This window comes from Notamacropus eugenii, chromosome 4, assembly GCF_028372415.1.
Source record: "Notamacropus eugenii isolate mMacEug1 chromosome 4, mMacEug1.pri_v2, whole genome shotgun sequence".
In the NCBI taxonomy this organism is placed as follows: Eukaryota; Metazoa; Chordata; class Mammalia; order Diprotodontia; family Macropodidae; genus Notamacropus; species Notamacropus eugenii.
In genome coordinates this window covers 319,107,000-319,123,399 of record NC_092875.1, presented here as the reverse complement: position 1 = coordinate 319,123,399, position 16,400 = coordinate 319,107,000, and the positions used below count along the sequence as shown (strand labels likewise).

Below are 16,400 nucleotides of genomic sequence, written 5' to 3'. Positions count from 1 at the left end.
TCCAGCAGGAATAGATAGAAATTCCATTTAAAATAATTGTAGACAATATAAAGTACTTGGGAGGTTACCAAGACAAACTCAAGAACTATATGATCACAATTATAAAATACTTTTCACACAAATAATGTCAGATCTAAACAACAGGAGAAATATTAATTGCTCATGGGCAGACTGAACCAATATAATAGAAATGACATCTACCTGAATTAATTTACTTATTCAGGGCCATGCCAGTCTAACTACCAAAAATTATCTTATGGGTATATCAAAAATAACAAAATTCAACGGGAAGAACAAATGGTTAAGAATATCAAGAGAATAAATGAAAAAATGTAAAGGACGGTGACCTACTTGTACCAGATCTCAAACTATTACAAACTGGTAATCATTAAAACAGTCTGATACTGGCTAAGAAATGGAGTGAAGCAGTGGAGTAGATTAGGTACACGATACACAGCAGGAAAATTACCAGAGTAATCTAGTGTTTTATAAACCCAAAGATCCAAGCTGTTGGGACAAGAACTTATTATTTTACATAAATTGCTGGGAAAACTGGAAAGCAGTTTAGGAGAAACTAGATATAAGCCATCATCTCACATTTATGTTTACCAACATATGGCTAAAATAGATACATGATTTAGACATAAAATGTAATATAATATGCAAATTAGGGGAGTATGGAATATTTTACCTGCAAGATATATGGATAAGGAAAGAATTTTATGACCAAAAGAGATGGGGAGCATTATGGGATGTAAAATGCATAATTGTGATTACGTCAAATTAAAAAGGGTTTATACAAACCCTTTTTGTTTATACAAACAAAACCAATGCAACTAAGATTTGAAGGAAAGCAGTAAACTGGGAAAATATTTTTACAGCAAATTTTTTATAAAGGCCTCATTTCTCAGTTATGTAGAGTATTGAGTCAAATTTATAAGAATACAAATCATTTCCCAATTGACAGATGGTCAAATAATATGAACAGGCGGTTTTGATGTGAAGAAATCAAAGCTATCTCTAGTCATTTGAAAAAGGTTTTAAATCATTCTTGATCAGAAGAATGCAAATTAAAACAACTCTGAGACACCACTCCACACCTATAAGATTGGCTAATATGACAGAAAAGGAAAATGATAAATGTTAGAGGGGATGTGGGAAAACTAGGAATTTATAGAGAGCAATCTGAAAGTATTTCCCAGAGGCTATAAAACTGTGAATGCCCTTGAACCAGCAATAGCACTACTAAGTCTGTATCCCAAAGAGATTTTTTTAAAGGGAAAGAATCTATTTGCACAAAAATATTTATAGCAGCTCTTTTTGTGGTGGCAAAAAACTGGAAACTGAGGGGATGCCCATGAACTGGGGAATGGCTGAACAAGCCATGGTTTATGATCGTGATAGAATATTATTGTGCTATAAGATATGATAAGTGGAATGGTTTCAGAAAAACCTGGGAAGACTTAATGAACTGTTGTGAAATGAGCTAAACTAGGAGAACATTGTACATAGTACCAGTAATATTGTAAGATGATCAACTGTGAATGGCTTAGCTATTCTCAGCAGTACAATGATCCAAGACAATTCCAAAGGAGTTAGGATGAAAAATACTATTTAGCTCCAGAGAAAGAATTGATTGATTTTGAATTCAGATCAAAGCACACTTTTTTTACTTTTCTTTTCTTTGTTTTTTTTGTCTGTGTTTTCTTTTGCTACATGACTAATGAAATTATGCTTTGTATGACTTCACAGAGGGGATTGAGGGAGTGAGAATTGGAATTCAAATTTTTAAAAAATGAATGTTCAATTTTTTTACATGCCATTGATAAATATTTGATGAAATATGTATGTATGTATATGAAAAATAACAGAAAATCCTATATTGAGGATGATTTATTTATTGGTTCATATGCTTAGACTATTCCCTTGAACCTTGTCTTTGTAAGGAGGGCTGGAGGATCAAGCATGCAGAGAGAAGAAAGGTTTCATACAGACTCAGTTTCCTGAAGTAAAAGTTTGTTTATCTGTGATGATTCTCCCATCCCAAGAATCTCATGACCCTAGAGGTGGCAAATTGTAGATGGTGGTGGATCAGCAAAGAGATACTAGGACAGAGCTTCTGGAAATGTTTTTAAGCTGGAAGCAATGTTGTGACTGTAATGGGGTCAGTGAGATGGATCTGGTGCCCAGTTGGGATGTTTTAGGACCTGAGCTGAGGAACAGCAGAAGAGCTACGACATGGTGAGCTAGCCTGGACCTTGCCCTTCACTCGGGTTGTGCATTATGTAGCCTCCAGAGGCATTGATCACTCTCCAGATCATGAGTGCTTTCTGTTAGCAGGGGTCTCCTTGGCCTCAGAGTAGTAATGTGTCAAGAGGAATACATAAGGTTTCTGGAGGAAGTCGGGTTCTTTGGAGAGTGAAGGGACTGCATTTAGACTTTTTAAGGACTTGGAGGTAATTTTTATTTTGGCTTAATAGAGCCTTTATACTTTTGATGTTATATACATGTGAATGTTTTCATGTGAGCACCGTACTTTTAAAAGTTTGGTGTGTATATTTAGACATGGGCTAAGTATTCCCAGGGCATAAACTCTGATTTGGGAAATGAGCCAAAGAGGGTTCCAGTGGTGCATAGATTTGTAGTTGGAAGATAGATGGTTAGAGCATTTATTATGTGCCAGGTGCTACAAGAGGCAGTGTAGTTCAGCTCCCTCTCCTTAAAGATGAGGAAACTAAAATTTAGAGCAATAAACATTCCCAAGGTTCTAACGGTGGTAAGTGGCAAGAGGCAGAAGGCAAACCTGTGATCTCTGACTCCAAATCCAGCATTATTTCCATGGCACCATGATGGAACATGGTGTAAATCATGAACTTAGTTTCTGGGCCATATTATTATATATTATATTATTATATAATACTATAATATTATTATACCTCCAAATAATCATCTAACATTAAAAAATCTATATGCAAACTACATCTATATCTATATGCATGTGTATATATGTGTGTGTATCTCTATATCTATCTATCTAATCATATGTTGTAGGCATAGCTCTGACACCAGCACACTCTTTTCCCAGTTTGCTTTTGGGATAAAAACTGAAGATAAATGCCACTATGTCCTCGCTGCATATCTCCGGGAAAAGTAAACCTCCTTTGTCCAATGATTTGCATTTATCTTCAGTTTTAGTAGACATGGCTTCTCTTGCTTTGTGATGAAAATATATCTGATTAGCAAGTTGACACGATATAGTGACTCACTCCGAGGTATTCACTAAGTCTGAGAAGCCCAGACTTTATGTGGCTGGTACTTTTTGTGCCCCAGATGACCCAGAAACTGCATCAGGGAAGAGAAGACAGTCAGGTGCCAGGGAAAGCTTTATACTAGGATTACCCAATGTTGACTGAGGGAGTGGGGAAGTTTCTCCATCTGAGAAACAGAGGCAAATTAATTCAACTCAATAAACATTTATTAAGCAACGTGTCAAGCACTGTGATACAAAAAGAGGCAAAAGATAGCACCTGCCCGCAAGGAGCTTACAATCTAATGGGGGAGACAGCGTACAAACAGATGCAGACAAACAAGCTATATAGATGACAAATGGGAAATAATTAACAGAAGGAAGATGCTAGAAGTAAGAGGGGTTGGGGAAGGCTTCCTACAGAAGGTAGGATTTTAGTTGGGACTTAAAGGAAGTCATGGAGGTCAGTAGTCAGAGTGGAGGAGGGCAAGCATTCTAGGCATGGGAGACAGCCAGAGAAAATGCTCAGAGCTGAGAGATGGAGGGTTTTGTTAATGGAACAGCCAGGAAGCCAGTGTCACTGGATGAAAGAATATGAGTTAGGGAGTAAGGTATAATGAGACTGAAGAAGTAGGAGGGGGTCAGGTTATGAAAGGCTTTGAATGCCAAACAGAACGTTATGTATTTGATCCTGGAGGCATTAGGAAGCCACTGGGGTTTATTCAGTGGAAGGCAGAGGGTGACATGATCAGAATTTCATTTTAGGAAAATCACTTTGGGGGCTGAATGGAGGATGGATTGGAGTGGGGAGAGACTTGAGGCAGGCAGACCCACCAGCAGGCTATTGAAGTAATAGAGGTATGAGGTGATGAGAGCTTGCACTAGAGTGTTGGCAGTGTCAAAGGAGAAAAGGGAACATATTTGGGAGATGTTACAAAAATGAAATTGGTAGGCCTAAGCAACAGCTTGGATATGGGGGCGTGAGAGACAGAGGAATCCAAGATGTGATCTAGGGTGTGCGCCTGAGGGACTGGGAGGAGGTTTTGCCCTGTACAGTAATAGGTAAGATGGTGGAAGGGGAGGGTTTGGAGGAAAGGTCATGAGCTCTGCTTTGGACACAATTGATTTGAATACGTCTACTGGACATCCAATTTGAGGTGTCTGAAAGGCAGGTGGAGATGGAGTTCATGAATGCAGCTTTTCTAATACTATGTTATTGTGTGTGCATTTAAACAAGGTTGAGTGCTATGGTATGACATCTGGGGAGGGAATGGAGGCAAGGAGAAAATGAAGCTAAATCTCAACTGCATAAGATCAACTCAAGATGAATAGAGAAAGAGCTCACCAAGTTGACAAGCCAAGAAGGAAATTGCAGTTGAAAAGGCCTTAAGGTATTGTTTCAATCTAAAAATAGGAGGGAAAGAACTGAGATGTCTGACATAAAAGTAGAAAGAACCCCTGTCATCAGTTCTTTGAGTAGCCTATGACTATTTCACTTCCTCCAAAATTCCCAATTTTGAGGGCTGGAGGTATTTTACCCTTTCATTTCAATAGCTCAAGAAATGTATACCTTAAAATGGAATTATGAATGCTTGAATCATGACTATTTTACATTTTCATTCATTCTTATCCTCTTCTACACCTCTCTCCCTCCCTGCCATATTGTTTTTAACTTTCACTTGTGTTTCTTGTTCATGAACAGTGAAAACAGAATAGAAGCCTTGCTACACAGGACCTAAGTTTGAAGGTGTTCTAGGCCAAAGCAACCCAGAAATTCCACGGAATATGCTTCTTAGAGGGTAGTGTGGGATAGAGGAAAAAATCCTGGCCTGCAAGTGAGATGACTTGGTTTGCTGTCCTACCTTTATCCTTCAAAGGATGGGTGACCCTGAACAAAATTCTAAGCCTTTCTATTTGTGAAATTATGAGTAGTGCTGAATCATCTCCAAAGTCTTTTAGCTCCACATTTCTACGACTAGGATCTAGAAGTTGAGGATGGAAACCATGCCACAGGAAGATCATTTTAAAGAAACAGGATTGTTTAGCAAACAGAGGCTTTAAAGGCTGGAAATGTCTTCAAGTACTTGGAGATCTATTGGAGGAGAGATTACACATTTTGCTTGACCCTAGAGAGGAGGAGCAATGAGTGGAGATTACAGAGAAATATATTTTGATTCATGAGGGAAAAAAATCCTAATAATTAGAGCTTTCAAAAAGTAGAACAAGTTGCCTCAGGAGATAGTGGCAGCCCCTTCTCTAGAAAGGATGTTGTAGAGTATTCTCGTGTGGTTTATGATTTGGACTAGGTGACCTCTGAGGTCTTGTCCAACTCTAAAGTTGTAGGTATGTATGCATATCTAAAATATAAGCCAATGTCACTTCTTTCAGAAAAATCTAGGTCACTAAAAAATAACCTAGTGAATAGGCAATAGGCAAATCCTTAAAGTACTCAAATGAAAACTGTGATTATTTCTATGTCTAGATTGAGGGCTTTGTTAAAGAACTAGATGTTTGGGTAGAGGTAGCTTCATAGCCTGTTAAATACAGACATCATAATCAGATTTTTTGAAGAAAACTCAGTTAATTTTAATACCATTGCTATGATGGCTTAGAAGGCAACATTTTAAAAAATCTCATATCCTTTTATAGTTCAAAAATAACAAAGAATATTAAATACATGTCACATTTTGAAAAGTTCACTAAAATAATATTCTGATGCCTCATTGTGATGTGGAGGTGACCCTGGGCTATCAGAGGCTACACAAGTCCCAGGAGAGCCCATTCAGGTTTCAAGTAAAAGTACGATTCTGGACTGTGATGAGGACTGGCCTAGCTAGGTTTATTTAGCCTTCGCAACAGCTGATGAGTTTTGGGGCAGCTAATGAAACCATTTACGGAGGTGTGGAAGAATTCCAACAGGAATCAGTGGAAGGAATACTGATGAAATGACAGCTCTTTCAAAGTAATTTGAAACATTTCTGTAACTTCCAGTGCAACTTAAAAAATGTCTGTTTTTCTGGTTAGTAGAAAAACATTATGAATATTCAGTATTTATGGTTTGATAATGATTTTAGTATCTGGGCCAAATCCCAGCCGAAGTTATACGTGTGGCTCTCTCATTGATTCTTGGCCTGTTTAAATCAATACGCTAGGAGAAAATGTTCTATGATGTACAGTCTGTTATTATCATAGAGATCATAAAAGCTGGGAAGAATTGTGGCAGGAATGCTAGTACTTGGTGGTTGTCAATATCATAAAGACTATGTAATAGCAAAATAATTATATGCACTAAAAACAGGAGTTTGTCATTGTCCCTGACTATATCAATAGTGGGTTTGAATAATTACATGCCTCTATCCCTTTCAGATAAAATAATCTTCAATCTATGTGGTTGAAAATGTGATCCAATTCACTGACTGTAAGAGGTAATTATAACTATTGACATGATTTTTAAACACATTGTAACTGTTCCTGTGACTTTGTTACATATTTTTCTCTCAACCAGATTTGACTTAGAACACTACTTTGATGTGAAATTAATATTAATCAGTTAATCAGATATTAATCAGCCCCATTTTCCAATTTTGGTCCCTCTTTTGGTTTGGACAGCAAACCTCTTTTAGTGAGGAAAAAACATGTAAAAGTTACAAAGATGCTGTAATAGTCAGTGCTTAGTCAATCTCATGACGAGAGAGAGAGAGAGAGAGGGAGGGAGGGAGGGACTGGATCAGTTTAAAGTTTCGACTTTCTAAAGTCACATCTTTCTAATCAGTATGTAGCATTCTGTAAATGTTACTAACTTGTAGGATATTCCTTAAATTGCATGTTTTGTCTGGCTTTATAATGAGACTCCTAAATTTTCCAGATCACTAATAGGAAAATATGATAGAATAAAAAACTGCTTTCAATTGTGGCTTGAGATTTCTCATCTACATAATATTTTTATTTTATACCAGGGACTTCTAAACTGTTAGTATATTTGCAGACTGGCTGCTGTGGTTCTTATTTCTAATAAGAACAGCATAGTTTGATTTAGTTAGCTATCATCTCCCTTCTTCATTCCTTCCTAGGCATCTCCCCCTCACCCAATCTTCATTGCAGTATATTGAGGGAAATGAAAAGAAGATGCTGTTCACACACACACACACACACACACACACACACACACAAATGGGATTAGAAAGTTGCTTTCATGTATATATCAACTTGAGCTAATTTTGTAATAAGTTTGGTTCACCTGATTAAATATGTCATTCATATTCAAATATGTATGATGGGCTTCTTATGGCAACTCACACATTTGGACTGGCAGCACATTCCCTCTTTCCTCACTTACCTTACCCCTAGCACTCCCTACATCTCAAACAAAACAATATTTCTTTCTATCACTAACACTACATGATTTTCCATTTCCCATTTATGCTCCTTCTCCCTTCTTTATTCGGTCCCATTTAGATCTTGTTTTTTTCTGCCATCATATGAACCCTCAATCTGGATTTTTTTTCTTTGTCATGGCACTTGTAGATCTGCCATCTTTCCTTAGACCTTCTGTCCACTAGCAGAATCTTAATAATTTTGCACATTTTGTCCAATACAGGACATCAATGCTGAGGGAAAGAGTTGTAATGTGGCAGTAATAAAATGACTTCAATAACGTTACAAAGTATGTTCTAATCATTTATTCACACAAATTGTTAGACTCAAAGTGCATTACAGAACAGACATTTTTGCAGTTTGCCACTCTCATTTTATAAGTGAGGAAACCAAGGCTGAAAGACATCTACTCAACTGCCCAAGGTTCTATAATGACTTCCAATATGAAGTCTATTCCTGATGCAGTTTTGCTTTTTACTCAATTTCATTCTAAAACATGATTTACTCTTTAATAAAACCATGCTGCTTAGTTCACTTATGCTATTAATTTTTTTAAAATGTCTAATGCTTTAAAGTATTTTTTCAAGATTTAGATAAGCACCAATAAAAGGCTTTACTAAATGAATATTAAGCAGTGTTCTTCGGGGGCCTTTAATGGATATTATTTTATTTAACACTTCTGTGAATGAAAGAAAAACATCCCACTTCATGGAAGACATTAGAATTGAGATTTATTTTTAAAACATACTTTTAATTGAGTATAGTCTATTTGAAAGAACATTGTGGTTAAAGTCAGTCTGAACACTCATCAGTTTTATCATAAATTTGCTGTGTGTGACTTTACACAAGTCATAAGAGTTTTCTTCATGCCTTGGTTTCCTCTTCCACTTCTGCATTATATACAGATGATACAAGGAGAAAACGAGCTAACGTGAAAAATGCATTGGGGGAAAAAGTGCCATGTAATATAATTATTTAGTATATATTAATAATGCTTGTTCATATCTACAAAATTATATGATACATGAAACATGTGATTTTTTTTTTTCAGTGTAGAGAACATCCAGTGTGGGAATTCCTCCACAGACTGAAGATCAAAATTTGTTTATGATTTAGTACTTAAGTCCTAGCAAGCTGCCTGAGGCACACAGAGGTAAGTGCCTTGACTAGAGTCAACCAAACTTCTGTCAGAGGCAGGATCTGAACACAGGTTTTGCTTCCCCTATGTTCAGCACTCTAATCACTATAACATGCTGCCTCATCTACACAATTAAAACATTAATTTAGAATTAAATGTATGTTATATTAAAAACATCAAATATTCATACAATCCATGTTGATGAGTAGGCAGTTGAGCTAAAATACAGTTATCACAATATACTGAAGATAAGTGGGCTAGGATAGAGTGATGGAGTAAAGGATATCTAGAGGTGGGAGGTCTTCATTAAGAATTCAACTTTTTTTTTCATTTCTCTTGCTAAGGCAGATTGAAAACACAGCATCTTCAGTATTTCTGTGCTGTCATTAATTGACTGTTTCTAGCTTATAAATGGGCCCATCTACACAGAACAGAAATAGGCCTGTTGCATTATTTCAGACAAAAACAATTAGGAGGAGGAAAGCACTTTAGACTAGGAGTCCTTTCTCACACAAACACTTGTCATGTGACTTAAAATGTGCAAAAGCTTTCTTTGTGCTTCGGGCTTTTTAGCTTGATCATGGGAACACCTGCTTCAGCTGTACTTATAACGACAGAACATCTGAAGCTTTCGAGCCTGTGAGAAATTACATTACTGCAATTATTCTACAGTAATGTACAGAGAGAAATATTTTATAAGAAGAAAATCAATCTCTGCTGTTTGCTTCAAATAAGTCCTTGTCCTGGGAAGTCCATCAGTGAATAACAAGCCACTTTTTATTGCACATTCATAGCATATTTTACTTAACTCACTTAAGAAAGAGAATCACTAAAGTAAATGAACGGGGGTCATGTGTTCGTTCCTTCTTAGGATACTGAAGCTCACTCAGCAAATTATTTCTTAAGGTCACAAAGTTGTATCTAGGAGTTTTAGAAGAGTTCTTTCCTAAGAAGAGGCATTTATTTCCTTCTTATTGGCAGGATTATTCCCAATGTCCCTTGTTTTTTTCCCTTTTGGTGCTTGAAATAATCATATAAAAAAGAACCAAAGGAAGCTATTGTGGTATAGTCAGCTTCCAGATATCCATATTAACGAGAGGCAATCACTTGAAGTTCAAAATAATTCATTTTTCTGGGTTAGTTTCTGAGGAGCGTGGTTTCTTTTCAAGGCAGATAATTTGCCTAAGAATAATCAGAAAAATACTGGTGTGTATGTGTGTTCAAATAATAAAGAATATTCCCTATCTAGAATAATTCTTCAGTATTGTTAGCAAACTTTTTTTTTTTTGAAGTAGAAAACATCTTTTCAAATTAAGGACAAATGTGGAAAGAAATGTGATAATTGCAAGAATGCTAACAAAATATATTTAAAAAACTATTATGGGATTAACAATGTTGTGCTGAATACTGGATAGGGTTGATCTTGAGTTAAGTTCTTTAATTAAGTTCTTGAGTTAAGCTTATCTACATGAGAAACATCAATCAATAGGTAAGTTTATCAATCCCAGGTTTTGTACAGACCAAATAATTCAATATACTGTAACATATAAAAACTTCAGAAAACTTTAAAAAGACTTATTTTCTATAAGTCACTGCTATTTACATAATCAAGGCTTTATATAATTGTTTGACTTTATTAAGGTGTGAAAATTCCTAAAACGGAAAGAAAAAATAGCAAAGAAAGCAGAAAACAATGAATCCAATGACCCAATTTACTGAATAGATATAGATGATAACCATGTCCATGTCAAACCACCAGGCACGGCTGTCATCCTCAAAATGCATATAATCCATTCTATGAGCACCATGTGGAAATTGTCTCCTTGTAACTGGATCTGCACGTCTACGGAAACCTGAATAAAAACATGAGCACATTTTTTTAAAAAGCTGTTTAAAGCAAATTAATACTCGAGTAAGACTAGGTTATGAACAATTCTAATCTTTTGTGAATATAAAAATCTCAGAATCTGACACTAATTAGGAAGGTTTATATCTGATAGTATCTCAATGAGAAGGCCTCTCCAAGAAATGACTATTAAAGATAGATTGGTTTTCATAGCCATAAGATTATTAAAACTCTGTTTACACAAGTATCAGCATGTCAATGACAAAATGCTTATTTATAATGTTTATTTTTATAGGGGAATATAGAATATAGGTTTATTATCTTATTGCATCAGCTGTTAATGTTAGGATAAAACTCTACCTAGAATTAGGAAAGGATTAAAAGAAGAGGTAGAAACATTGGAGGTCAGTTTGGACTTTATAGGGTAGGTGCTGACAGAGTACACTTTATGGGAAATATTTCTGTACAGCATATCTTGATCCTAACCTGACCTTTAATTTTATTTTGTGCAGCGAGTTAGCTTGTTTATGTGGACAAGAAACAAAGTAAAGAGGCTACAAAGAGTCAAGAGAAAGGTATGATGGAGCAGTGTTTCCAAGGTCAGGGAACGGGCAGGAAAGAGAAAGAATCAAAATAGTATTTATCTATCTCTACGGGAAGGGTGGACCAACTTGTGATGTGACATTCATGTCCACTTTAGTATCAGCCACTCAAAACCTTTAATTTTTCTCTGCATGAATTAATAAGTGTAGGGAGGTGCTATGAATGGTGACTGCTGCATGCTTTCTTAGGGGTCAAATTTAGCACTATACCCATCTTTATTTCAGGAAGTATCACATCAATGGAGAGGAAGGTCATGTCAATATTCATTCAAGATGTCAAAACCTTGGGAATTATACTGATGACTTAAAAAAGGAGTGAGATGGAAGTGTTAAGGATGGGAAAGGATAGAATTCATATATGAACAGGGGAAAACAACCACCAGAATCAAGACTAAATCTTCCCAAAGGCCACATTCCCTAAAAAGGATATCTATGAACTACTTGACTATGAGTTAACAATGGATTAAATTTATTTTCTGGCCCTATGGAGCTGAGGGACCTTTACAGATATGACTCTTAGAGCAGGGGATAACAGCTACTTTAGCCATGCACATAACATCAGCATTCAGGGTTCTACAGTTGGGAAGGTGTGTAGGGGACCTTGTCATGCTGCCAAACATCAATGCCTCATTGACTAAACAACTTTCACTGCATCTTGTTTGACTTCTCTGAAATGGAGGCTATTCAACTGAATACATATTTAATTGCCTGCCACATGCAAAACACTGGACTAGAGGCCAAGAAGAAAAAGGTCAAAACCAAACCAAACAAAAAAAAAAAACAACAACACAAAACACAAAAGTTTGTTCTCTCCTGGCATTTTCATTACACTAGGGGATAAAGTCATGCATACTTGAAGTAATGCAAGATAATGTGAAGAAATAAGAGACCCCTCAAAACTGAGCTCGATCAGTGAAAGCTTCAAAGAGGCAGGCAACCCCAAGCTGAGCTTTGGAAGAAGATCCCTCTGAGAGGCAGAGTTGAGGAGGGTGGGCAATCCAGGCTTCTTAGAGGAGTGGACAGAGTGGAGAGGTAACACTGAATTCAGGGAGTAGCTGGTACTGTGATTGGGTTGGAACAGAGATTTGTAGGAGTTGTAGGATATAGGAGCTGGAAAGGCAGCTTTGAGCCAAACTATAGAAAGAGGATGCTAAGCTATAGAATTATTTTCTCCTAGAAGCAAAAGGGAGCAGTGGATCATTTTAAAGATCTCTACTCCTAATCATCACAATTAAAATTTTCCACTAAGTTCAGAGAGTTGAGGGGAAAGATTATAAAAGCTGACTCATACTCTAGCACTGGTCAAACAGGTCAGACATATAGGTGCTCCTTGAGGAACTTCTACTTTTATTGCCACAGATTGAAGCGTTACCTGGATGAATGGTAGGGAGAATTTCTAAGGCAACAGAGCTATAAATCATGTTAATGGGATGAGCACTGGATTTTAAAAAGAACAAATGGGAACTTTGGAAAATAAAATCTATTTGCCCCATATGCTGGCCAAGTTTGGCCTGATGATGTGGTCTGACTAAGACATTCTGAAAATAAAATACTAAAACAATTCACAATTATTGAATTGTGAGCATGTCTTAAGTCTTGCTCTTCCTTACTCTTGCTGCCTGCTTCAAACAATAAGTCAGTGCTTATGAACACTCCTTAAATCAAAAAGCAGCAAAAAGGAACTTGTACTTCTAGTGCATATGAATGGCTCTGACAACAAGATTTGGTAGGAAATGAATTTGAAGTTAAATCTGAACTGTAACACATTCTAATGCTTATCTAGGCTAACTGGAGATAAGGAGGGGGAAGCACAAATAGATAAGCTAATGGCCCTTGATAAAGGTCTCAATTCAGATCTGGTCTCAGACACTTAATTAGCTGTATGACCCTGGGCAAGTCACTTAATTTGTTTACTTCAGTTTCCTCAACTATCAAAAGGGGAATATAGTAGCACTTACCTTCCGGAGGTGCCATAAGAATCAGATGATAGAATGTTTGTGAAAAGTCCTTAGCACAGCATCTTAGTACATAGTAGGTGCTATATGTTTATTTCTTTCCCTTCCTGTTTATCAATGCTAAATAGTAAGCCCTATATTCCCATTTGTTCTCAGGGGATTCAAGCTAAGCCAGAAAGGTGAGGTGACAGAAAAAACTGTATTCATCTTCCAGGAAAAGGAACTGGGTAAGGGTTACAGACAGAGGATTAGGGTTAGGGTTAGTGGTGGCAGTAAAATTAGGATTGGAGTCAGAGCTGAAACACATCTCTCTTGAAGACTCTAAGTCTATCTTGAACCCTCTACCTCAAATTCTCATATATGCCTGCTGAGCACTGTCAGTTTATCCTGCCTATATATTGTTCATACATAGTTATTTTCATGTTGCCTCTCCTATGTGTCCGTAAGCTTTTTGCCTTTCTTTGTATGTATCCTCAGTGCACTTGCCTAATAAATGCTTACTGCTTGACTGGTCTCCATCTCTACAGATGAAATATGAAAGTACAAAACAGGGCTCCCTCTTTTACTTTATTCTTGCTAAAGAGAGTAGTAAAGGGATAATTCCTTCTTTTGACCTCCAAAAAATCCCCCTCAATTGAGGTATATAAGGATTCCTAGCCTATGTTAGTAGACAGAAAAAGTAGTAAGATCATTCTCTGACACATGTAGCTCTGAGGGGAAAATGAGGGGTAGGGATGGCAGAGGAGGAGGAACTAGAGCCCAGCCCTATCCCACTCCCCGGTTCCTTCGCACAGACCTAGAAAGAGCACCAGAATGAATTCTGAGGGGGAAGGCCAAGAAAAAGTCACTTTTCCAGCCCAAATCAGCATAGGCAGTGTGGATATAGAGTTCTATAGTGTCTGAGGATGGGGTCAGGCCTGAAGTGCACTAGGCAGAGCACTCCAGCATGGGGAGAACTTATGGACAGGACAAAAGGAAGTGCGAGACAGAAGCTGAAGTCTTATCAATACAAAATTCTTGCATATGGTCATGCTTTTAAGTATATATGTTTTTATACAAATATGCCCAAGATATAGGATCATTTCGAATTGCCATATAAGAAAGAAGTGTTCCACACATTTGTTTGTGTGTCTGTGAGTACAAACACATCTAACTAGAATGGGCTCTATCGTATTTTGTGACAAGGAAGTGTTTTTTTCCAATGCCCCAGAGACAGCGTTAAATTCATTGTTTAGTGTTTAGACTACTTTTACAACTGTTACTTTCCAAATGTCTGTTTTTTGGGAGTTGGGGGTAAGGTGAGAAGGATGGTTCTGGTCCTGTGATTTCACTGAAGTAGAGAGCTTTCCAGTGAGGGAAGCTCCTTCTACTAGTTCAGATAGGCACCTGCTTTTCACCTCATAGTCCTAAAGAATTTCCTGTGAACTGAGAGGATAAATTCCTTTTACATGGTCACACAGCTAGCTATATATGTGTCAGAGGCAGGCCTTGAACCCAGGTCTTCTTGCCTTCAAGACTAGCTCTCCATCTGCTACTACCTCATATTCAATAAAGAGTGTTATGGTAATAAACTCATAACTTCATAAGAAAGAAAAGTTTATCTCATATAGAGATATATATACTCATACACATATATACACATACATACATATATATCAGGCACCTAGAATAATGAAACGTAGTAACATGCTTTGTATTTCTTGAGCAAGAACAATTACTGAATAGAATTTGCAAAATAAAAATTCCTATTCTTAAATGTCAAATGATTACATTATAAATTCTAATTTAGGATAAATGTAATACTGGTTTACTTAAAGTGAATCCTACATACAAACAAAAACCAGGGATTATATTTCTTTTTCTAAATCTCCTAGACTCTAGCAACTATTCAATCATAACTAATGTCACCAAATGTTTGCATAATTGTATGCTGATTACATGATGATTTTAAGGTGTTGGCGGCAAAAATAGCCATTTCAATTTTTTTGGCCATGTATTTGCTATGAAAGTTAAAAAAAAATAAAAATAAATCACATATAGCAGGCTTGATTACAGCACTTTAGAGAATGGATAATGGACACTCAAATTTATGGATGGAAAGTAAATAAAAATACTGCTGATGCCAGAACTTATACTATTATCCAAGAGCAGAAAAATGTCACCTTTATTTTTGGCACTTCTGTTTAACAGATATTTATAAAACTTTGTGCACCTAAGTACCCCAGTGGATAGAGTACCAAGGCCTGGAGTCAGAAAGATCTGAGTTCGTATCTGGCCTCAGGCACTAGCTGTGTGACCCTGGGCAAGTTACTGAATGCTGTTTGCCTCAGTTTTCACATCTGTAAAATGAACTGGAGAAGGAAATAGCAAACCACTCCAGTATCTTTGCCAAGAAAACCCCCAAAGGGAACATAAAGAAATGGAAAACTGAAAAACTGAACAACAGTAAAAGTTAAAAAGTAATTGAATTGACATCTATGGGCAAAGCAGGAATTTAACAAAGAAGGGAAGTATGAAAAAAGGCACAGACGCAGAAATGCTGTATTTGTGATAAATTTTTTTTCGTTCTCGAGGGTGAGGGCGAGGGGAGTTGAGGGGGGAGGGTGAAAACCATCAGCAGGATCTCAACGCAATCGTGTCCTCCAAACATGTCTTGAGGGTTCCTCAAACAAGGCTCCACTTCATTCATGATATTTTCCTTAATGCTGTCCTTTTTGGTAGTGACTTCCACTGAGTATTTCACGTAGCATTTTGTTTTACACCCTGCTGATATACTGTTCATATCATGCCACAGTCCTATAGTTATCTGTGTTGGTGTCTTATCCCTCTGGACTGTAAGCATCATGTGTAACTCTGTCATAGCTAGTCTATGTACTCTACCCCTTCCTCCACCTTCCTTACCTCTGCCAAGTACTGACAGCAGTGTTTTGTACATAGTAAGCAGTTAATAAATATTTTTTGAATTATTATTTTTCCCCAGAGGATATACTGCGTAGTTTACATGTATGAACTGATGAGTTTAAGTGAAACATGTAGCATAGTTGATATCTGTCTATAATTACATGAATTTCATACCATAGAAATAGTTCATGAAAAATATCAAGTCAATTCTCAAAGACTATCTAAATAAGAATATTTCCATTGTATTCTGTAATTAAAGTATTCTAGGATGGTCTACACATTTTTAAAATCTTGATCTCTCTAGAAATAGGGATACTGAATAAACTGCAGACAATCA

General features: G+C 36.8%; 1 protein-coding gene across 16 annotated transcripts in view; it reads right to left on the bottom strand.

Annotated features, from left to right (window-relative positions):
• RNF180 (ring finger protein 180) overlaps positions 1–16,400 on the bottom strand; it is a 285,964-nt gene that overhangs the window by 15,473 nt on the left and 254,091 nt on the right. For 15 of the 16 annotated variants that reach the window (XR_011966184.1, XM_072605045.1, XM_072605042.1 and 12 more), the window contains one exon: positions 7,912–10,612. The exons of the other annotated variant lie outside the window; for it this stretch is intronic. Coding sequence is in view for 14 of the 15 variants with exons in the window: in XM_072605045.1 (XP_072461146.1) it covers positions 10,413–10,612 (200 nt within the window). In the remaining variant the exon portion in view is untranslated. Of the gene's footprint in view, positions 1–7,911; positions 10,613–16,400 lie in introns of those variants that run through there. 16 annotated transcript variants of the gene reach the window in all.